This window comes from Balaenoptera musculus, chromosome 3 (genome assembly GCF_009873245.2).
Source record: "Balaenoptera musculus isolate JJ_BM4_2016_0621 chromosome 3, mBalMus1.pri.v3, whole genome shotgun sequence".
In the NCBI taxonomy this organism is placed as follows: Eukaryota; Metazoa; Chordata; class Mammalia; order Artiodactyla; family Balaenopteridae; genus Balaenoptera; species Balaenoptera musculus.
Genome location: NC_045787.1, coordinates 150626544 through 150648313, shown reverse-complemented (window position 1 = coordinate 150648313; position 21770 = coordinate 150626544). Strand labels below are relative to the sequence as shown.

The 21770-nt window shown below is 56.5% G+C and overlaps 1 protein-coding gene across 2 annotated transcripts; it reads right to left on the bottom strand.

Annotated features, from left to right (window-relative positions):
• Nucleotides 1–7739: 7739 nt before the first annotated feature.
• RGS14 (regulator of G protein signaling 14) lies at nucleotides 7740–21291 on the bottom strand. 2 transcript variants are annotated; one of them, XM_036847636.1, is made up of 15 exons: nucleotides 21158–21291; nucleotides 14269–14290; nucleotides 13902–14080; nucleotides 13449–13541; nucleotides 13220–13363; nucleotides 12716–12901; nucleotides 12488–12599; nucleotides 12047–12159; nucleotides 11385–11588; nucleotides 9578–9654; nucleotides 9204–9330; nucleotides 9045–9126; nucleotides 8896–8942; nucleotides 8703–8817; nucleotides 7740–8420 (listed from the first exon to the last, which is right to left on the bottom strand). In XM_036847636.1, the coding sequence occupies exons 1-15, from the start codon at nucleotides 21200–21202 to the stop codon at nucleotides 8218–8220; spliced, it is 1749 nt and encodes a 582-aa protein (XP_036703531.1). In that variant the 5' UTR covers nucleotides 21203–21291; the 3' UTR covers nucleotides 7740–8217. The 2 variants fall into 2 exon arrangements, with proteins under 2 accessions (XP_036703531.1, XP_036703532.1); XM_036847637.1 differs by having other exon boundaries at nucleotides 12716–12859.
• Between the last annotated feature and the right edge of the window lie 479 nt (nucleotides 21292–21770).

Below are 21770 nucleotides of genomic sequence, written 5' to 3'. Positions count from 1 at the left end.
ATCTCCTCTAGATTCTCAGCCCTGTTTCAGGTCAACAACTCTTGGCTCATCAGCTACTCTGTTTGCTCAGGGTCCCCTGAGCTACAAATCTCACTCAACATCTTACACATCTTAGGGCGACACAGTCCCAGCCTTTTCCATCAGGGAGGATGGACATTTCTGCACACTTCCCCCTTTAACATTAGTGCTTAATTTGCAGCACATTGTGGAGTTATCTACTGCATAGAGTTCACAACAGACTCTCTGTCGAAGTGGCTAAGAGCAGAGAACAGGCCAGCCTGGGTTTGGATCCCAGTGCCACCACATTGTGGCCGTGGTAGTTTAGGCCACAGAACCCACAGGGGAGAGAGGGGTTGGGGGGGGCGGAGGTGCGGCTGGGATTGGTTTTGAGGAGAGTGACCGTAAGTCCTGGTTTGCCTGGCCAAGTCCGGGTTTATGACTGTTGGCCCAGAGTCCCCTTTCACTCTGCAAAGTGCCCTGGTTTGGACAATAAGCCATATAGTCTTATGGCTTGTTCTGGAAGATTCTGGGGAACTAAGGCAGGAAATCAGCCACCCATTGCTTGCTAGAAAGGTCTCCATTCATAGCAAAAAGGAAAATAAAGACAATCCTGCTTCTCAGAAACATCACCATGATGTTTAAAACACTGCCTTTTGTCCTTTTCCCTGTGCCTTTTCTATCTACTTTGGATTTTATTGTCTCTGGAAGACTGCATCTTGCTTTTTTTCATCTAACATTATAACATAAGCCTTTTCCTGTGTCTTTACACTCAGCACAGATGTCGTTTTTAATGGTTGCATCACGTTCTGTCATGAACCCTAATTTACATGGTGAACCCTTGGGTGTCCTAGAACCTCTCCTACATGGAGGGAGTGATTTGGGTAAGACTGGCGTTCATGCACGGGTGGGAGGGGCGTTGCTGCTCCAGGGAAATGCAATTATTACTGAGTTCTTGTGTTGGATTCATCCTTGAGCTGATGGACTCAGAGACTGTCTGGGTACGTGCACCCCCGCCCACAGGCGTGGTCCTCTCCCCTGCCTGCTCCAGTCAGACCCCGGGCAGGAGCAGCGGTATCCAAGGCACTCCTTATGAGCTGGGGGTGTGTCTCCTTTTTAATAAGGTTTGGATCTTTGACAGTTTTGAAGCCTACCTTCCCTGCCCTCGTGGAGCTCAGGGTTTAGCGGGGGAGGCAGTTATTAATCAAATGCATCGCAAGAGAAACAATTACATAATGCTGTGGATCTCCACCACTTGCAAAAATATTTTGTGGGGAGTGGGGCTGCCACAGCCCTAGCAAAAGCATGGAAACTTGGGAGCTGACCAGAGCTGCCTTTGGGACTCTTGAGAGCAGTGGAGAAGGTGGCCACACCCCAGCCCCCAAGCATTTCAGCCCCTCTGCTCATCTCAGCCCACTCCTGCGCATGGCCTGCCTCCTCTCTGTCTGTGACAGACTCTGTGTGTCCCCTGAATGGTGAGTCCTGCCCTGTCTGCTCACCTGCACTCTGGCCACGGCCTCCCCCAGACCTCTGGGCCCGGAGCCTGGGTGGTTGGTGGTGTCTCACACTGAGAAAGGCACTCAGGAGGAGGAGTAGTTTTGGAGGGAAGATGCAAAGATCCGTCTGTACTGAACTGTACCACTGTGTCTGAGGTGTCTCTGGCACGAGCAGTTGGAGCTGTGGGTCTGAAGCACGCAATGTTCTCCTTTCCCCAAATGGGGCCTCTTGCGTGTTCCAACCTCAGTGAGCAGCATGTGGTCCAGACACGGAGCCAGACATGGAGGAGGCATCTTTGACACACGCTTCTCCTCTACCTCCTGGTCTCAAATTCATCCCCCAATTCTCCCAATTTTCCTTTTCTGGGAGCTCCCTAATCCTTTTGCCACCTCCCTGGTCCTGGCCACCATCTCTCAGCTGGGTTATTGTAGTAGCCTTTCTGTCTGATTGCTCCCCTCAATCTAGTCTCCAAAAAAGCAGCCAGCCAGCCTTCCAAAATGCAAATCTCACCATGTCACCCCTCTTCCTTTTAAATCCTACCCCTGCTAGTCCAAAGACCAGCATCCTGTCACAGCGTCAGGGTGCAGTGTGACTTGACTTCCTGCCTGCGTGACCTCAGGTGAAGGTGCCCCCAGGGAGAGTGTGCACAGTGAGGAGAGACCCAGCCAAGCCCAGAGGAGCACTCACATTTGAGGGAGGACACAGGAAGAGGCTTGGCAGGGATAGGGAGGAAGAGCAGAAAAGCAGATGCCCCAGAAGCCAGGGTTGCCCACGGTTTTTTTTTGTTTTGTTTTTTGTTTTGTTTGTTTGTTTTTTTATACTGCAGGTTCTTATTAGTCATCAATTTTATACACATTAGTGTATACATATCAATCCCAATCGCCCAATTCAGCACACCACCATCCCCACCCCTGGTTTGCCCACGTTTTGAAAGAGATACCCTAGTCAGCAAAATCAAATGCTGCTGTCAGGAAACGTGAGAACAGAGTGGATTTAGTGACCCTTGAGAGCCTAGTCGGGGCAGTGCTGGGGGAAGGGAAGGAAAAGGAGGTGGGAGCAGAGACAGCATGGCTAACGTGCATGGGACAGGCTGACAGACACTGAATTTCGTCACACCAACGACAAGGATTTCTCCAGGAGCGGCATGATTGCTGAACGGAGTAGAGAATGGTCCCAAGAGCAAGTGTGTGGTCCAGAAAGGGAGCAATCTGTGGAAGCTGGCACAACCAGCTCCAGTTATTCTCCCTTTCTGCAATTCTCTGTTAAGATCCATTTGCTCCTTAAATACACACAATTTGCTGCATGTAAGTTTTCTGCAGGACCTAAAGTTTAACGACAATCAAAGGAGGAAAAATTGACATTCCAGACCATCTGTTCATGACCTGGATTTTTTGAGGGGATCTGGTTAATGACAACAGGGTTTCCCATCAGCACAGTTTGAGAAACTTGTGCCTCTTCTCATCAATATGTTTATTTAATATTCAACCAACATATAAGCCCCACGGAGGCGGCACAGTGCTGTACGTTGGGAATATGGGCATCAACATTCCTGCCCGGCATGCAGCCGGCACAACTGCACACCAACACAGCATGAGTGTGCATAGCACACACGGATGCATCCTCTCTGTATCTGCGGTCAAAGCAGCCACTCTCACCAGCAGGCTGGGTGACACGGTAGGGGTCACCTGTCACCTCCCTCTGGGAACAGAGCAGTCCCTCCCCTGGCCCTCTTGACTGCCCTCTCTTAGAGAGCCTGGGTTTTGATCTGAGCTGCCCGGCACAGATCAGGCAGGGCCCTGAGACGTTGTCCCATCTGAGGCCCACTTTCCAGAGGGGGAGCCCAAGGCTACATTAGATCCTCTGGTTCCAGGGCAGGGGCGGCTGATCTGAGGATGCCCTGTCCTTGTTTGGGGGATAAGTGCCCCATGTAATGATTAATCCTGGTGGCCCAAGCGCCGGTCACTCATTGACTGACAAGGCCAAAGTCTGTGGCCAAAAGAGCTGAGGCTGCTTTGGGCTTTTCTCAGAAATCACCTCTTCCCCCGCAGTTCCCTTCCTTACATGGCCCCAGTCCTATGCCCTTCCTGCTGGCCTCAGGGACCAGGCCTGAACGGGAGGCTGTGAACTCCCAGTTGGTGGTCCCAGGCTCTGGCTTCTGGGTTCCAGACCTGAAGCTCGGAGGTTGGCTTCAGACTTCAGGTCCTGGCCTTCATGCTCTGGGCCTGGAGCTTGTCTCCAATTTCTGGGGTCCCCACTCTGGTTCTGGCCTCAAGTGGGCTCCAGTATCTGAATTGCAGTCTCGGGCTCCAGTTTTAGACATCAGATGTCAAGCTCGGGGCTCTGGTTCTTGGCGCTGGGCTCCGGGTTCTGAGCCCTAATCTTCAATTTCAGATTCCAGACACCAGGTTGGGCTTCCGGCTCTTGCCTCCAGGTTCTGGGTCTGTGCTTCAGGCCCCAGATCCAGGCTTTGTGCTCCAGATTCCAAGCTCCAGTTCCACACTCCAAGCTTCAGGTTTTGGGTCTGGGTTCTGGGTTCCTTCAGTGCTTCCTGGCAATGGGGCAGGAAGATGGGGGCCTCCTTGGCTTGTAGGGTCACCCCGGTCCACCAATCTTAGCTGGCCACTTCGTCCTGGCAGCTGGCACTCTGGGCTGGTCTGCAGGTAGGATGCTCATTCACCTCCTTGGCTTTCTGCCTCCGCTCTACCCCCAAGCCAGTTCTCTGGAGACAGGAGCTGAGATGGTCACAGAGCACCACTCACTCAGTCCCTCCCTGCAGGAGTCACAGGACACATACACATGTTCATGTCCCTAGCTCTTCTTGGACACCCCCAGGACCATGGTGGACATGAATGGCGCCCCCTGTGGTTGTACAGTGGTACGGGCCTGTGCCCAGCTCTGGCTGCATTTGACTCACTGTAACCAACCATGTGTGTTCCTCCCCATCTGGGCCTTCATTTCCCTGTGGAAGCTGAATTCCAGCCTCTAATCCCCCATAAGTCTGAGTCACCTGATCACCAGACCAGGCCCCCTACCGGGTGCACTCTGTGCTCGCCCTTGGGGGTGGGGTGGCTGTCCCCAGAGAACAGTGCATCAGTACTTGCAGCCCGGCTCCAGGTGAGCAGCCAATGCCTCTACCTGCTCCCACGCTGGCCCAGAGCCAAGGTCACTGCGTGCCCTGTTCTCACCCTGTGCCCATCCCGTACCCCAAGGCTATTAAGGTGGGTGGGGGGACAAGAGACAGATTCTCTCTTAGAGGCTTGGAGCCACATGGGGTTGGGCCCCACGGGTGTCCTTGAGGAAGTCACGCCTCCTCTGTCAGCCTGTGAACTCTGTAGGATGGGGGTGTTGGAGGCTGCAGAGTGGTCAGCAGATGTGTGTTCTCTCCCTTCCTTCACACTGGGTGCTGGGTGAACAGGCCGACTCCTCTCCGGGCTTCCCACCTGGTGGGATGAGGGGAAGCAGCTCTGCTACCTTTCCCCACCACCCAGGAGTCCACCTCTGTGCAGTGACTTTGAAACATGGCCCCAGGGGTTAACCAGCTGGTGCCCCTGACCCCCTTCCTTGCAGCTGGGGCCTGGCCAGGCTGGGACAGTGAGGGCTCAGGGCTGCTTCAGGGGGCATGATGGGGAGGAGATCACAAGGGGATTGTGGCAGAGGGACACACCCAGCCAGTCAAAATGGGCTGAGGGGGCAGTGGGCTGAAGCCCCTAATGGAAGATCTGGGTACCACTTATGGAGAAAGGGATGGCAGGCCAGCAGTGACAAAGAAGTGGCTTTGTGGAGTTCTTTGTGTTATTATAATTATTTTTAATTGCATCCTTTAAAAAAAAATTAAAGCAAAGGTGAAAGTCTCCTTTGACCACTACCCCTTCCTGGTCTGCTTCCCATCTCCCTGTCAGTTTGGTATGTATCCTTCTAGAACATTCTCTATCTTTTCCGTACACTTATAAGTGCCTGTGTGTTTGTGGTTTATATAAAGGTATCATGCCATGTTCATTGCTCTGCATTCTTTTACCAAACTGTCTTGGAGAACCTTCCATGGCAGGACATGCTGTACCCAATTCTTTATCTGCTGTGTGGTATCGCAGAGCATGTGTTGTGTTACCCTACCCCCCACCCCTATACACTTTTGCCAGTTTTCAGGCAATAGACAACCCTGCAGCAATGGGCCTCCACGTGCCCAGAAGTGAGTGATTCTCTAGTGGCACTGCTGGAGTCACACGCTGTGTGTTTTTAATTTTTAGTAGAAATTCCCAAACTCCGCCCCCGCCCAGGGTAGCCACATCAACGTGCCCTCCTCTGAGAGGGCCCTGGCTCCCCAGTGGGGGTATCTACAGCATCCAGGCCCTGCTTGGTGTGTGTCCCTGAGTCAGACAGCCTGAGTGCTGGTGACACCCCAGCAGCAATCCCCTGCATGATCCTGGACTAGTCACTTGCCCCCGTGCAGCCTTGATTTCATCCCCACCAGGCTGTTTTGTTGTGAGGACAAAATGAGATAAAGGATGGAGCATGCTTAACTTGGGGACCTCGGGAGATGTGAATTCCTCCTCCTGTAGGGGCTGACCTCTATGGAGGCTCTTCTACCTGGCCTTCAGCCCTCTGCCCCCTCAGCCCATTTTGTTTGGCTGGCTTGGCCCAGCCCTCTGGCTGTTAAGGTCATCTCATGAGCCAGGCTTGGCTACTCAGTGTGCTTCAGGAATGATCCTCTGACCCCAGTCAGAATCCCAATCCTGGTCATTTTCTACCTTCCTTTGGGGATTTGCAGAAAGGACATGCAGGGAGAGAACACGCGTGCAAATGAAGCCAACACAAGAAAGCAGGACTGAGATGGACGGAGATTCCTGACTAAAATTACCTAAACACCTAAATTTACCCAGCCACTCCTAGACTTCTTCATTAGACAAGCCAATGCATTCTTTCAGTGTGTGTGTGCTTGTGACTCTGAGTGGGATTTCTAAGACTTACAAACACCAAAGTCCCGCTTCATTGAAGGTCTCAGCTTACACACCTCAGTGGAGCTTTCCTGGTCACCTTGTGCTATGGTCTAAATATCTGTGTCACCTTGAATTCATATGTTGAAATCCCAATGCCCAAGGTGATGGTATGTGGAGGTGGGCCTTTGGGAGGTGATTAGGTCATGAGGATGTAGTGAGATTAGTGCCCTTACAAAGAGACACCAGAGAGCTCCCTGACCCCTTCCACCATATGAGGACACAGAAGTTGGCTGTCTACAACCTGGAAGAAGGTCCTCACTAGAACCCCACCATATTTGCACCTGATCTTAGACTTTTGACCTCTAGAACTGTGAGAAATAAATTTTTCTTGTTTACAAGCCATGAAGGCCCCCCCGAGGAAGGCTTGCGCTCCACTTCTAGAGAAAGGCCAGCAAACCGCACTGATCTCTCCCAGGAACTTCACGGGTGAGGAGCCAGTTACAAGATAGGGGGCAGGTATGGGGAGCCCCTGGCAGAGGGGACAGCAAGTACAAAGAGCTGGAGTGGGGAAGAGAGCTCAATCTGCTGGAGGTGGTCAAGAGGGCCCCTCACTCCCCCAGTGCCTTCTCAAGGCTCCTGCGTCCCCTTGTTTCCTCTGTCACAGCAGCACCGGGACTGAGTCTAGCTTCTCTGCCCCCAGGCTGGGGCTCTCCTTCTGGGGTTCTCCCTGCTCCTCCTCCCTGTGTGGGCTGTGGGCTTGTCTGGCTGCCGGGGGACAGAGAAGACCACCCAGCCAAAGCAGGCAGGGGGCAGAACCTGCCCCCACCACAAAAACCAGTGTCCTCCTCAAGGCCTTCGATGAATCCAAAAGAGCCCACCGCCATGTCTACAGAGACACTTTCAGTCCCCAGTAGAAACAGGACAGTGACCAGACACTGTACTCAGATTCAAAGACTGAGGAACAGCACAATGACACCAGCAGAGGCACAGCTCCCCAGAGGGGTCCACCCCTCCCTCCCCTTCCTCCCTCCCTCCCCTGCTTCCTCCTTCCCTCCCTCATTCTCTCTGGCTGTCTCTGTCTCTCTCTCACACTCACACCCCATACTCTGTGCAGTCAGGAAGAGAGGTTCTGACAACAGGAAGTCAGGGGGTACATCCTGAGGTCCCCAAGGGCTTCCTGGCATGACCCTGGTGACAGAGGCAACGCAGTTTGGGGGTGGGGGCGGCACACAGGGTAGACTGCCACACAAGGAACACGCCCCATGGCAGAATAATAATAATTATTATAATAACAATATCATACATCCAGGACAAACCCAGCTGCCCCAAGCCAACTGCAAAATCCAAAAGTCCAGTAGCGTCTCTGTGGGTAGCGGGAGGGGCTGCCTGCCTGCCTGCACCCCCAGGCCTTACTCATACCAGCTCCCCGAGGAAGAGCCGGCCCCTCTTCCTACTCCCTGCTGAGGCCTGGCACATGGTGGGGAGGCTGGCACTGCCAACGCCGCCCCTCCGTGTTGGGCACACCTGCACTGGGGGCTAGGCCCACTTCCCCCTGGTGGCCTGGCAGCAAGGGATGGACGAGCAAGCCTGTAAGGGACCAAGTGGTGGCAGCTGTGGAGTGTCACTCCTCTGAGTCCCCTCTCCATCCCCTCCCAGCTCTTCCTGCGGGCCTGCCCGTGGCAGGAAGGGGCCAGGGACACTCATGGCACAGACAGGGCATGCAGAGCGGGCCCATGGCATGCTTGGCCCGCCAGGTGCCATGCAGCCGGCCTGGACGGTTGGGCAGCTGTCAGAGGGCCGAGTGCGCAGTGTAGTCTGAGAGGCTCCCCTTGGGCTGGGCCGCTGATTCAGTCTGTGGTGGGGCCTCCTGGGAGTTGGGTCCCTGGGCAGGCAGCTGCAGAAATTCTGGAAGCACCAGGTCCTCTTTGCGCAGAAGGCCCCTCTGGTCATGGGCTCCACTGCTCTGCACCCGGTTCAGCAGCTCCACCAGGCCTGGGGATGGCCGCAGAGTCAAGGGGCCCATGGGTGCAGACCCACCTATGCTAGCCCACCACAGTCCTGCTGCCCTTACTATGGCCACAGCCTCCCTGACCCCAGCACCAATGCCCCCATCCCACCCCCTGTCCCAGCCTTTCTGGTCCCTCAACCCCAGTGGACCCTGTTCCAGCCCCAGTGACATCCAGGCCCCTGCCTCAGCTCAAGGCTCTCTAAGGCCATCCACCCTCAACGGTCCCCAACCCTTCTGGTCCCTAGCCGCCATCATCCCCAATGTACCTTCAATGTCACAGGTCTGCCGCTTCCCAGTGATACTACTGGGTGCCTGGGCCAGTGAGTTCAGGGACAGTGGAGGGAGGTGGGCGGCCTTGTCCTGGATTGTAGGCTGGCCACCCTGCGAGAATGTGGGGTTAGAGCCACAACCGGGAGGGGAGGCTGGCGGGCAAAAGAGGGTGCCCAGTCCCTCGCTCACCTGGCTGCAGCAGGGGGATATGTCGCCAGCTTCAGGGATCTTCACACCTGCGGCAGAGAGGGCCACCGTTCCTGTCTGCCTCTCGCCTGGACCCCCTTCCTCTTGGGCCAGAGCTGTCCCTTACAAGCCCCTGGGCCAACGTCCCTTACCTGGGAGAGTGTCCAAAACCAATCTCTCGGCCGCCACCGAACTCACTAGCTTCCTCAGATCTAGCGGCTGCTTCTCGCCTGGCTGAGGGGACAGGTCAGCAGCCCGCGGGACAGGCAGCCCGCCCCGCTCCGCCCCTGCCCCTCCGCCACACGGCTCACCCGACGCAGCGCCACCTGTTGCGGGCTCAGGCCGTGCTTCGCCAGGATGGGCTGCAGCGCCTCCTGCAGCCGCTTGGTGGGCTTGGCGGAGATCCGCACCACGCGCTCCAGCGCCGCCAACTCGAGCCTGCGCGGGACCCTGGCGCTGTGGAAGGTCGGAGAGCCCGCCGCGCCTCTCCCCCAACCCACCTGGGACTGGCCGGAGAGAGGGTGGAGCCTGAACTGGGGAGGTGGGACCTCTTGGGGGTGGGGCCTTAGCCTAAGGAGCGGGGTTAGCACCAGGGGCAGGACTTGGAGGGAGAACAGCAGCCAGAACTGGGACCCAAGCGAGTGCTGGGACCCCTGGACCCTAGACTGGAGCGACAGACACTTACTCGAAAGTGATTCTGTTCTCCAGCCGCACTTCCTGGTCCGCCAGCACGGTGCAGTCCTGATCCAGGACCAGGGCCTTCTGCAGGAGCCAGGCAGGGTCTCAAAATTCCTTCTCCTTCCCTCCTCCCCCATCCCCAGGGTCTGAGGGAACAATCATCACTTCCTCCCAGGGCCGCCACTGAGGCTCCCTAAGGGCCAGAGGGAGGGGCCGGTGGTCGGGTGAGCCATAGAGATGCCGACAGAGTACGAGACCAGGCTGGATCAGAGCCTAGTGGCAAGAATGCTGGACAGACTTGGAAAAGGAACAGAGTTATGAGAAACATGGAGGTGGGGTGGGCACGAAATGGTAATGGGGCTGCTTGGTTAAGGGGCAGGCTTAAGTCCTGGATCATGGGGCCACCTCTTCCTGAGCCAGGTCAGGATCTGCCTCCTGGACAGCTGCCCCTTGTCCCTCAGGCATGGGAAAACCAACTGGACCAGCTGGACGCATTTCCTCCCTCACCACCTACCCTTGGTCAGCCACCCAGGCCTTGTCCCTTTTTTTTACACTTGTCCACTTCTCTCCATTCCCACCTACTAAGGACACTTCTTGTCTCCTCACTGCAAAAAGGGTTCTTCCCCGCAACACAGCTGTGAGGCCAGAAGGATGCGAAGTATCTGGCACAGCGCCTGGCACACAGTAGGTACATAAAAGTAGCTGTAGTAATTACCACCCCTGGAGGCCCTGCTGCCTGCACAAGCCCAGGGCTGGGAGGCAGCCCTCCCAGGCAATAGGCCTGTGCTGTGCTGCAGGGACAGGTGGAGTGTGGGTGGTGAAGTTATATTTAGCAGACATGAAAACCCATCAGGGCTGCAGAGGCTGCCTGGGTGGCCCAAGAAAGTGGGCAGAGCTTCTCTTACTGTGGCCCTTATACTACCATACTCCAGGCCCCTGAACCTGCCCTGCACTTCTTACCCACCTGTGCCTGGAATGTCCTCCCCCCACAGCTCTGCCAGGCAAACTTGTCCTCATCCTCATCAACGGCCACCTCTTCCATGAAGCCTCCTGGGACCAACCAGAAATGCCTTCCTTGACCCAGAAACTCTCTGGAGCTTCAACTCCTCCTCCTGATCACATCCTGCCTGGCTCACCTCCAGCCTTTGGACCTGGAGGACAGAACTCAGCCTGGCTCCCTCTGCCCCCCCCGGCAGGGGCTTAGGACTGTTTATTGGGTGAGTGAAATCCTGACGGGTCTCCCTGGGATACAGCATCCTTCCTTTAGATTCCCCCTTATTGGATGGTTTAGTTTAAGTGAATTTTGCTCTAGCCTCCTCTTTAAAGCTATGTTAGTTTGTACCTAAAGGAAAGTTTTTCATAGGTTGGGTGCAGTTGTGTGCCCCTGGTGGCAGAGGAAGTAAGGGATCCCCAAATGGCCATTTCAGGGATGGGCAGTCTGAACTCTGGGAGTGACAGGGAAAAACTCAGCTCCAGCAGTGGTTTTCCCCTACTCTTCCTCCCAGAGACTATCACAGTGAGGATGATGGATGAAGCTGGAAACCAGGATGGGAATGGGGTGGGGACAGGATTTTCATGGGATGAGAGTGGATATCTGAGTTTGAGTGAGGAGGTGGTACTGGGTTGATTTGGAGTTGGGCATGGGGCAGGGGGGCTGTGGTGGGGGCTGGAGTTAGGAAGTGGGTGGGGATAGGGGATGGGGTTGGAATTAGAAGTGGAATTGGTGTTGGGGTCATGGCTGAGCAGAGACAGGAATGGGGGTGGGTTCAGGATCAGGAAGGGAGTTAGAGTTGGGGAACAGGCCAGGTTCGCACCTGCTCGTTGCCCACCAGGTAGACCTTGATGTCAGGTAGAGAGAGGCCTCGTTTCTCACAGATGCCTGCCAGCATGTCACGGATGGTGAGGCCAGGTCGGGCCAGGGCCAAGGAGGCTGTGCCATCAGGCAGGTACACGCAGCAATACTTCCCTGGTCGGCTTTCACTGTCACCTTCTGAGCTCCCAAGGCTCTTCCGATGGCTCTGATTCAGAGCAGGTGTCAAGGGAGGTGATATGTACACATGCAAGGACACACAGAGAGGTACACAGACACGTAAGCTCACTGGGGCACACACAGGCATACACATGCCCAAGGGCACACTTGTAGGCAGGCAGGATACATCCTCCTACAGGAATACATGTATGCTCACCCAAGCGTATGGGCACCCAGAGACAGGTCCACCCACTGACTGCTACACACGTGCTGTACACACCTGGGCACCCACACGTGCACACACATCGGCTGAAGAGGATGTGCACCCATAACATGCATGGGGCCCAATGTGGTGAGGACAGGAAAAAGGTGAGGAGGCTGAGTGGTTGGCCATTTGGATCAAGTGGAGGATGAAGTGGGGCCGGTGACTTGGAATGATGGTGGCCCACAAAGGGGCCGGAGTAGTGGCCCGAGCCCACACCTCATCTCCCCCAGCAGTGGGCTCACCTCAGATTTGCTGCTGACAAAGGCAAGAAAGCCGAGGTCCAGACTGGCGGAGGAGTTGAGGGACCCCTGGGACTCTCGGCGCAAGGCTGAGTTTGACGCACCGCCCCCTAGTTCTAGGGGAGAGGGAGAATGAGCAGGACAGCCCCTCCCCCAACCCCTCTGCCAGAGGCCTCTCCCAGCCAGGCGGACCCTGTTGGAGCCCTTTTGCAGGGGTCTAACGTGGTTTGGGTTCCCGGAAGCTTCGCTGCTGAGAGGGACTTCCCAAACTTCTGGGGTCTAGCGTGGGAACCGAACCACCAGGGGAACATGGGGGTCACACGGACCTGCATTTCGATTTTCACAGTCTTAGAGACTGCGGGACCAGTAGGAGGAAGGGGGTGTTCTCCAGACTTGCCCAGACTCCCGACCCCGCTCATCTCTGCGGCCCGCTCCTGCCCTCACCCCTGCGGAAGGACATGCGGAGCGGGCGGCCCCCAGGGCCCTCAGCAGGCGGCAGCTGCCCCAACTCCTCCACGCCCAGCGGCAGCGACTTTCCGGGCTTCAGCTTCGGCTTCTGCAAGATACAGGGAAGCCACTGGCACTGGGCCGGGCCGCACCCGCAGGCAGACCGTGGGCACACCCTCGCAGATCTGCACCCAGCCGCCTGCCCCCACAGGCAGTCGTCCGCACCTTTCTCGTGGCGTCAGGGCTGCCAAGGCGCGAGGAGCTAGGTTCCCGCAGGGGGCGACCCTCGGCCTCCGCAAGGAGGCACTCGCGGTACAGCGGGGATTTGACGAAGCGTGCATAGCTGTCGAACTTCATCAAGTTGAAGATCTGCGGAGCCGGTTCCCGGGGCGGTGAGCTGGAGAGGGCGCTCTGCGAGCCGCCAGAGTCCCAGACTCGGCCCTGGGGTTTGGCGGCGTCCCCAACCTAGGGAGCGAGCCCCTAGCCCTTCCTTGCTCCAGGTCCCGCCCCTAGCCCCTCCTTCACTGTCGCCTCTTTTCTTACCTCTGACCAGCGCCCTGCCCAACGTTTAGCTGGGTCCCAGCATCCAGATTTGCTCTCTTCCCCACCCCATCCCCACCATCTCTGCCGCTCAGGCTCCACCGTTGGATCTGGCCCTGCCTCTGCTCCACCGAGCTCCCTTCCAAGGCGCCGCCCCTTATCCCAGGCCGCGCCTCCGGGACCGCTCACCTGAAGCTGCTGTGCCCGGAACATGTCCGGTCGGGGCTCCGCCAGCACCTCCTCGCCAAGCCAGGCCTGCCTGTCGATGTTCACAGGGCTCAGTGCCTGGCTGGACAGGAACTCCTGGTAGATGTTCCGGGCCTCCTGAGCTAACTGGGGCAGGACGGACAGGAGAAGGTCAGGGGCACGGCTCAGGCCCTGGTCTCATCTCGCCGCCTCAGTTCCCCCTTCTCCCCACCTGCTGGGTGTCGCTGGCCGGGATCTGCTGGAAGCGCTCGCAGGCCTTCCAGAAAGTCACGTTCTCAGCACTGAACTCCTTCTTCAGGAACTCCTAGGGGTGGGGAGAAGGAGGCACAGACACAGAGGTGAGACACAGAGACCCAGTCAGGGGATGTGGTCCAAGAGATTGGTATAGAGAGAGGGCCAAGAGGCCAAGCCAGACAGATAGGGTCAGACAGACAGATGGGATGAGATCCGGAGGCACAGAGAGAAAATAAGAGGCAGAGAGAAGGAAACTTCCCAGCTGGGAGAAGAGTAAGAGAGTGCCAGAGAAAGGCCAGATGAGGCAGCTGACAGAGGAGTCCCACTCTGGCCAGCCTGAAACTCCATCCATGCCCTCTCCCATGCCCTCCACCCTTCCCCCCTTGGTGGCCACTGCCATCTGCCCTCCCTATCCCACCCCAGGGCTTACAGTGAAGTAAGCCAGGCCCAGCGGGTCCTGCAGCAGCCGCTCGAAGGACAGGCCCCAGCTGGCCACAGGCTGCTCCTCGGTGGGGAAGGGGCTGCTGGGGCCACTGGGAAGGCTGTGGATGCTGAGGGAGCTGCCTCGGCCCTCGCCCTGGCCCTGGGGTCCCGTCGTGCTGCTCAGCTCTGCAGGGGGATGGACAAGTGCAGCTGAGCCTTGCAGCCTTCCCCAGCCCCTGGCCCAATCCCATCTCAGGTACTTTTCCTGGAAAGACAGCAAATGGCAGGGGTATCCCCACGCTGTTTCCACATACACCCCCCTCAGCCCCCACCCCCACCCCAGCCAGGCTTCCTCCACATACTCTGTCACTTACCTCCATCTGAGACAGCCAGAACCTACAAGAAACCCGAGGTAGAAAGTCAGAGTAGAGCCCAGGGTGGATTCTCAAGGGATAGTTCTAGGCCCAGCCCCCAGGATTGGAGCTGTGTTCTTCTCTGCCTGGAGGGCCACACTGGGCATTCTCAGCCAGGTCACTGCTTGCTCAGGGTTTTGCTCAGGCTGCCCCTGGCTCCCCTTCCATCATGTGCCAACCACTATGTGCACTGGGACTTATACCAGGTACACCCCAGTCACCCCTGTTGACCCCCAGCACCCACTGGGTGAGCCTGGGTGTAGAGCATGGTGGGTAGGAACACAAACTTTTAATCTTGTCTCTGCCACTTACTAGTTGTATGACTTTGGGCAAGTAACTTGTTTGTCTCCATCTGTAAGTGAGGGATGATGATAATAATAGTTAACTTACTTCCTGGGCCTGCTGTGAGGATCAAATCAGTTTAATATATTTCCAGCATCTAGAATAGTGGCCAGCATGTGGCAGGTGTTATATCAATGTTTGCTGTTGTCTTTGAGGAAGGAGAGGGGTCTCTGTAACTGATGATCTCCTTATTGCAACTGCCTCCTCTTGGAAACACCCCACCATGGGCAGGGCACAGGATGCTATTTTATAGTAGAGAGCAGTGGTTCTCAAACTTTAGTGTGCATTAGAATGATGGCGGGGGGAACCTCCAGAGATTCAGGTTCAGGAGAGCCTAAGACTCTCCATTTCTGACAAGATCCCAAGCACTGATGCTGCTGGTTATGGACTACCCTGTGAGTAGCTGTAGAGGCCAATCCCTTCCTCTGCACATCCCCCCTTCCCCCACATGCACAACTCTGACTTCTCTGGGAATCCCAACCATTAGTGAAACAGAAAAACCCTCCTTTCAAATTGAATCTTGCAGTGGTTTCCCTCGGTCTTCCTACCTTCCTAGCAAATCCTCCAGCTTCCTCATCATCTATACACGCAAGGTGGCCTCTACCCCTCTCTGACTCTGTTCTGGGCCCTTTCTCCCTCCCACATCTCCCCAGCTTCAAACACACATAGCCAACTTCCTGCTGACATCTCCACCCAAATGCCCCACAAGCCCTTCCAACTCAGCCAGTCCCAAATGGAAGCCACCTCTGCCACCACCAAAGCAGGGCACGGAACCAGCTTCCCTAAATCTGGTTTTCCTCCCATCACCTGGGCTCCTAACACCAGGGCTTGACTGATCCCCAGTTCCTTCCTCCCTCTCACCTCCTACATTTTCACTAGGTCCCGTCACAGGAGCTTCCGCCACCTGTCCCTTCGTTCCATCCCTACTGGAAACAAGTCTGCAAACATCTCCTCCCCAGGAAGACTCTCCCTGCCCTCCCAGCTGGAATCTCCCTCTCTGTTCCCCAACCTGGGAGCACCCGGGTCACACATCTGTGGGCCAGAGCTGGCCTGCAAATAAGTAGGACATTATTAATATCAGAATGTTTTTGTTTTTTTTAACTTTAAAGGGGTTTCCCATATTTGAAAGTCAGGAGTTTTACATGAAACCCCAGCTTTCTGCCCCAGCTACCTTGAGCTTCTTCCCAGAATGGCAACCTTGGCTGGCCCTGAGCAGCAACCACTTTCCCTAGAAGGGGTTCGCAGTCTCCTCAGAGGTCTCTGGGGCCAGTTTGATGCATTTATGTTATTTATGGAGGCAGGCCCCAGACTACCTGAGTTCACATTTGTGCTGTGTGACCTTGGGCAGAGTACTTTACCTCCCTGTGCCTTAGTTTCTCCCTCTATACAGATGGGGCAAATAATGGTCAGGACTTCAAAGGCTTGCTGTGATTAAATAAGTTAAATATACATAGAAAGAGAACTCAGAACACTATCTGGCATGTGGTAAATATTCAAGGAACATTACTATTATTGTTGTTGCATTAGTATTGGTGTCTGGCCCTGCTTCAGCTTTCAATTTTGCCAAGCCCTGCGGTAGAGGGAAGAACACAGGGATCGGGTCTGTCAGACAAAGATTCAAATCCTAGCCCTGTCCTTTTCCAGTTTTACAACCTTGGGCCCCTCCCTGAGCCTGTCTCCAAGCTGGAGCACGGGGATAAGACGTTACGGAGGAGGAGGGAAAGCTTGTGCAGAGGGAGGCTGGACATGGAACCACCCTGCACGCCCTCCCCTGGCTGCCCCAGCCTTTGCCCTGCTGCCTTTGCACTCGCCCATCTGACAGCTTCATGGGAATTCTCTCCCGGGGCTGCAGGACAAAGTCTCAACTCCTGGGGTGTGTGAAGGGGACAAGCTGAAGCCCAAGGTCCCTTCCAACTGTTCTTTCCCTTTCCTGTCAGCTGCCCTCATGCCTGCACCTGCCTGTCCCACGTTCTTCCTCCCCAGGCTGCTCTATGGCTGTTCCCAGCCTTGGTTACCTCCCTCTGTCCAGGTTTCCGGGAACCATCCTGACTTTCCCCTCCCACTCCACGGTGGCCACCTGGCCCTCCCGCCTCCCGCACCCAGCACACACCGGCCTCTCTCTGGCCCGCCCTCCAACCCAGGACTCAGCCTCTCCCTTGCTCAGGGCTCTCCACTGCACTTTTCCGTGTGTGGGGGGGTGGGGCACGGGATGCTTGTGGGCAGCCCAGGACCCCAGGGAAGGCAGAGGGGCCTGGGCTTGGCTTCACTCCTATTTTGTTTTGTTCTTTACATCACGTTGAATGGATTGTGTCTTTATGTGGGGCTGGCTCCCAGGCCCTCTTCTGGCCCCACTCCTCACTCTGGGAGGCAGAGCAGTTGCTGGGTTACTGCTGAAGCTCTGCCTGAGCCTGACTAATGAACCCCTTCAGCCTCCCCCATTGCCCTCCCCCTCACCTCCACCCTACACTTCATCAAACTTCTATTTTCCCCACACCTCTTCACATTCCTGCTTCCTGCTTTACTGTTTCCTCTGCCTGGTATCTGCTCCTGCTCCCCCCACCCTATGGCTCTCCAGTCTCTGCCTGTTGACATCGGTCTTCCCTAAACACCAGTTGCCCCGAATCCCCCTGCCCACCACACTGCTGCCCACCTGTGTCTGGGCCTCTCCCCTAGCAGCCTGTAGCTCCTGGAAGGCAGGCCTATATCGTAGGAGGGCATCAGCCTGAACTCCCTCCTCAAGGAGCACCCTCTTTGCCCAGGTGCTCCCAAGCAGCCACAAGGGCCCAAGTTGCCCTCACAGGAGGCGCTGGCACCCCCTTTGCCAGGGATGCTCTGACTCCGAACGCCCCATGCAGTTCTTCCTGGGCCCCTCTTGCCCCACTAGATGTTAATAACCCATATAGCTGGGTCTGAGACAGGATGGAGATCCAGAGGTGGCAGGGAGCAGGGATGGGGTCCAATTCCAGAATGACCCTTCTGAGGCAAGTAACTTCCCTTCTCTGGGCCTCAGTTACCCCCTGGGTAGCACAGGGCTCAGCATTCCCAACCTCCTGGAGCTGCCAGGAAGGATGAGTCAGCGAGGCCCCATTTGTGAATGTGGCAGGCGTGCAGCAGGGAGAATGGCACGCTGCTGCTGCCGCTGGCTGGGGCTCTGATCTGCCCAGGCTCCTGGGTCTGGGGAAGTTGTGCTGAGCAGGGCTGGCCTTGCCCCACCCTGGCCTGCCTGAGGAGAAGTGGTGAGTGAATGGGAGAAAAGGGGAAGAAAGGATGAGGAAGGGTGTGGTGGCCAAGCGGCAACCCCAACCCACGGTCTGGCCTCAGTTTGCCAAACATTTTTCCTTGGAAATGGGCCCTGGGGGAGCCGCTGGTATCTGAGAATACAAAGGTGAGGGTGACCCGACTTTTCCTGAGCTCTCCGGCAGAGAGAGAACATGGATGGCACACATCTGTGTCACACATCCTCCCTCCATCCTCACATCCTTATCCTGTGAGGCAGGTATTATTATGCCCATTTTACAGATATGGAAACCTTGGCCCAAAGAAATCACACAGCTGGGAAGTGCCTGAGCTGAAATTAGGGCCCAAGTGTGCCTGACTCTGGAAACCTAAGGTCTCCCCTCCACTGAGCTGCCTTCCTGGGTCAACAGGAGACGTACCGGGGAGCTGGGAGGCCCAGGGCCTCAGCTCTCGGGGCATAGATGGTCAAGGTTGATTGGGGTAAAGGGCCCAGGGGCTCCTGGATGAATTCTGCCCCCTGGAGGGGTGACTTCGAAGGGAGGGCTGATTTACTGAGCATCTTCTGGGCTCGGCCCTCTATATCATCATCTTATTTCATCCTGGCTTGGGGTGACTGAGGCCCAGAGATCCTCTCTGGGTAGACCCACTGAGAACCCTGGCTGCCTGGCTCTTCAGCCTGAGTCAGCTTTGTGGAGCTGACCTATGGCCCTGAGCTGGACTCCAGGAATGTAGGCCAAGGTACGGTGGGCTCTGCCTTGCAGGTCTTCCTGTGCAGGAAGACTAACTGGGCACCTGAGAGTGACAGGATGCAATAACTGCTCCTCTCCAGGCTTTAGGCTCGCCAGCCCTTGGGCCTTGTCCCTGTACACACATCCTGTTTCCCTGCGTGTAGGCCTTTCCCCATGTTGTTCCCTCCTCCAGCTGGCACATCCTTTCAGGACATCTTCCACACCAACAATGTACGAAGTGAGTGGAGAAGTTTGTTCTCTCTCCCAGGTCCTCCTCAAGCTTTCTCTATTCCTGACCTACCGCTTTTACCCAAACCTTAATTTTATTCTGGTATTTGCGCTCGTGCCTTTTGTGCCTTGCCAGACCAGGAGCTGTTTGAGGGCAGGGCCTAGGGCGATGGGCCTTGGTCTTGATGCCTGGGACAGGGCCAGCACTGAGCAGGCCCTAAGGAGGGATTGTTGAATGAATGCATGAGTGAACAAATGAAGTGGCAGTTGGGACTGTGTGAAGGCATCTCTGGGAGGGAGGCTGGGAGCCATCTGTAAGTGACAGGTTTCATTGCAACCCCCTGACAAGCTGAGTGACAGAAAGACGAGGCTGACAAATGAAGTCGCCTCAGCAGGGAATGACGGTGGTGGTGGGTGGGGTTGGTGGCAGGAGGAGGCGGGGGAGGACGGAGCCAGGCAGTTCTGGGAGGTGGAGGAGACCTGGCATCGAGTCAGATTGGCCTGGTTCAAATGCGGGTCCCTCTCTTGCCAGCTGCCCTCAGCATGTCATGTACTCCTTTGAACCTCCCTCAGGAGGTAACTCATGGAAGGAGGCTGACTGCTGGCCTACATCTATGCACATCTGATGCCGGTCTGTCCCTCCTCTCAGCTGAGCGTGGCCTCGGAAGGCTGCCCGATGGCCCGCAAGTGGCCAACCTGTGACCCTCGGGATTCCAAGAGGTGGCACAGAGTTCAGAATGGGCCCGGAAAGGGCAAAGATAAACCTGTGTGTGAAAGTCGCTGAGAAAAGCCAGGGTGTCCGTGGGCTTGCAGGGCTGGGGGTAGAGCTTGGGGGTCTTCCCTGCTCTGAATGACTCTTGAGTAGAGAAGTTATAGGTTGATGTGGGATGGGCAGAGGCTGGGTCTGTCTCTGGGCCCCCTCAGCTGCCCTGCAGCTCTGGGCACTGCCCAGAAGCAGCAACCCAGTTGCCCTCTGGGGTGGGGGTGGGCGTGTTCCTCCTTGGCCTGGATGCCCTGGGAGGGGTGAGCCAAGCATCATGCCTCCAGGGAGTGCGAGGCCCATGGATGCTCAAACTTCCAAAGTTAGTTTGATGGTAGAGATAGTGAGGTGGGGGACACGGCCAACTTGGAGGGATTTGCCTCTCTCCTGCCCAATAAAGAGATGCTGGAGGAAGAGGTATGGAGACAGGTCTTGGGAATTAGGAGGAGGAGTAGGGGTGGGGAGTGGCTCAGCTTCTTGGTGAGGCAGGGGATCCTTGAAAAGGGGCTGAGAATGAAGGGGGGCATTGGGCTGACATTTATGGAACCCCCACGGTGGGTCAGGGGGCTCATATTCATTATTCCACTTAATCGTCTCAGCAAGCCTTTGAAATCCATTTCAAACTCCTCCTTTTATAGATGAAGAAACTGAGCGTCAGAGAGGACCCTCTAGTAAGGGACAACAGAGCTGAGATTAGAACCCAGGTCTCTCTGGACCCATTGGCTTTGTCCCACAGTACTAGGCTGGGGCTGGGTAGGCGACTAGGACACTGGACTTTCCGGAGTTTATAGGAGGGGCTGGGACTCTGCCTAGTGGGCTGGTGTCCTAGGGAGAGAAGAGAAGCCCGACACAGCCAGTTCCATCTGCTGAAGCGGGTCTCTTCCAGGGCAGCTCTCACCTGGATGCCAAGCAGCCAGGGAGAGGATTTAGCAGCAGCCAGGGGCACCCTAGTGCTCAGGTCCCCCCACCCGTCCTAGTAGTCCAGGAATAGAACAGACAGAAGCTGTGCCAACTGGGCCTAACCCTGCTGACCCATCCCAGGCTGCCCAAGGACTGCTAGTTCTGGCAGGAAGCCTCTGGAGTAGGTCTAGGTGGAGGGCAATGACCCATTAAGGGCTGCCCCTTACCTGACCTTGGGCATCAGGACACTGGGTGGGGGAGGGGGCTGAGGCTAAGTGAGGTATGGGGGCTTGGGTCCCCGTAGGGGTAGACAGGGGGCAAAGGGCATGCCGGGACTCCCTGCTACCCTAGGATGCAGGCAGCCCCAGATGGTGCCAAAGTAGTAGGTAAGAGAGCAGTGGGGACTGGGCCAGAAGCCTATGCCTGCTCTCCTCTGGCCTCATCCCTGGGGTGGCCCCAGGTCCCCATCAGAACCATCTGGAAGGTCCTGGGATGAGGGTACCAGGTTCTACCACCTGCTGCTGCCTCTCCCCAACTTCTCCCGTCCGCTGGCAGCATGCAGGCTCTAGCCCAGCCCTGCCGGGTGTGCCTGTTGGGCTCCACCCTGGGTGTGCCCACCCCCTCCCTGTGGGCCTGGCCTGGAGCCCGCACTCACCATGCGTCCGTTGGGGACGCCCAGGTGCTTGGGCTTCCCTGGCATGCCGCTGCTGTTCACGGGTCCCCGCTGCGGGGGGCGCCCACCATGGGGACTGTGGGCAGCTCTGGCCAGAGCTTGCACGACGAAGGGCAGGCAGCAGAGAGAGAGCCCAGCTCCGCTCCTGTGGGCCCTCACATCCTGAAACACCAGCTCACTACCTCTTTTCTCTTCCACAGGAAGTGTCTCTATAGAAACCGAACCACAGAAAGAAGCAAGGTCTAAGAGAGCGAATGCTTCTTCCTACACACACACACACACACACACACACACGCGCGCGCGTGCGCACGCGCACACACACATTCACACGCACATACACATGCCGCCAATGCACCCTTAGCAGTGCCCCATGCAGGCACCAACACACAGCAGAGGCCTCCGTGTGCCCAACAAGGAGCCCAGCCTGGTCTGGCCCAGCCTGGGAAGTTCCAAGAGCACATCTGGGCACACAGAAGTACACATTCACACACCTAGGCAACTTCATACACCCTGCAGGGGCTACCATAGACACAGGGACATGTGTACTGTGATCTGAGTGTCCACTTGTGTACTTTACTCAGCACATACCTATCCC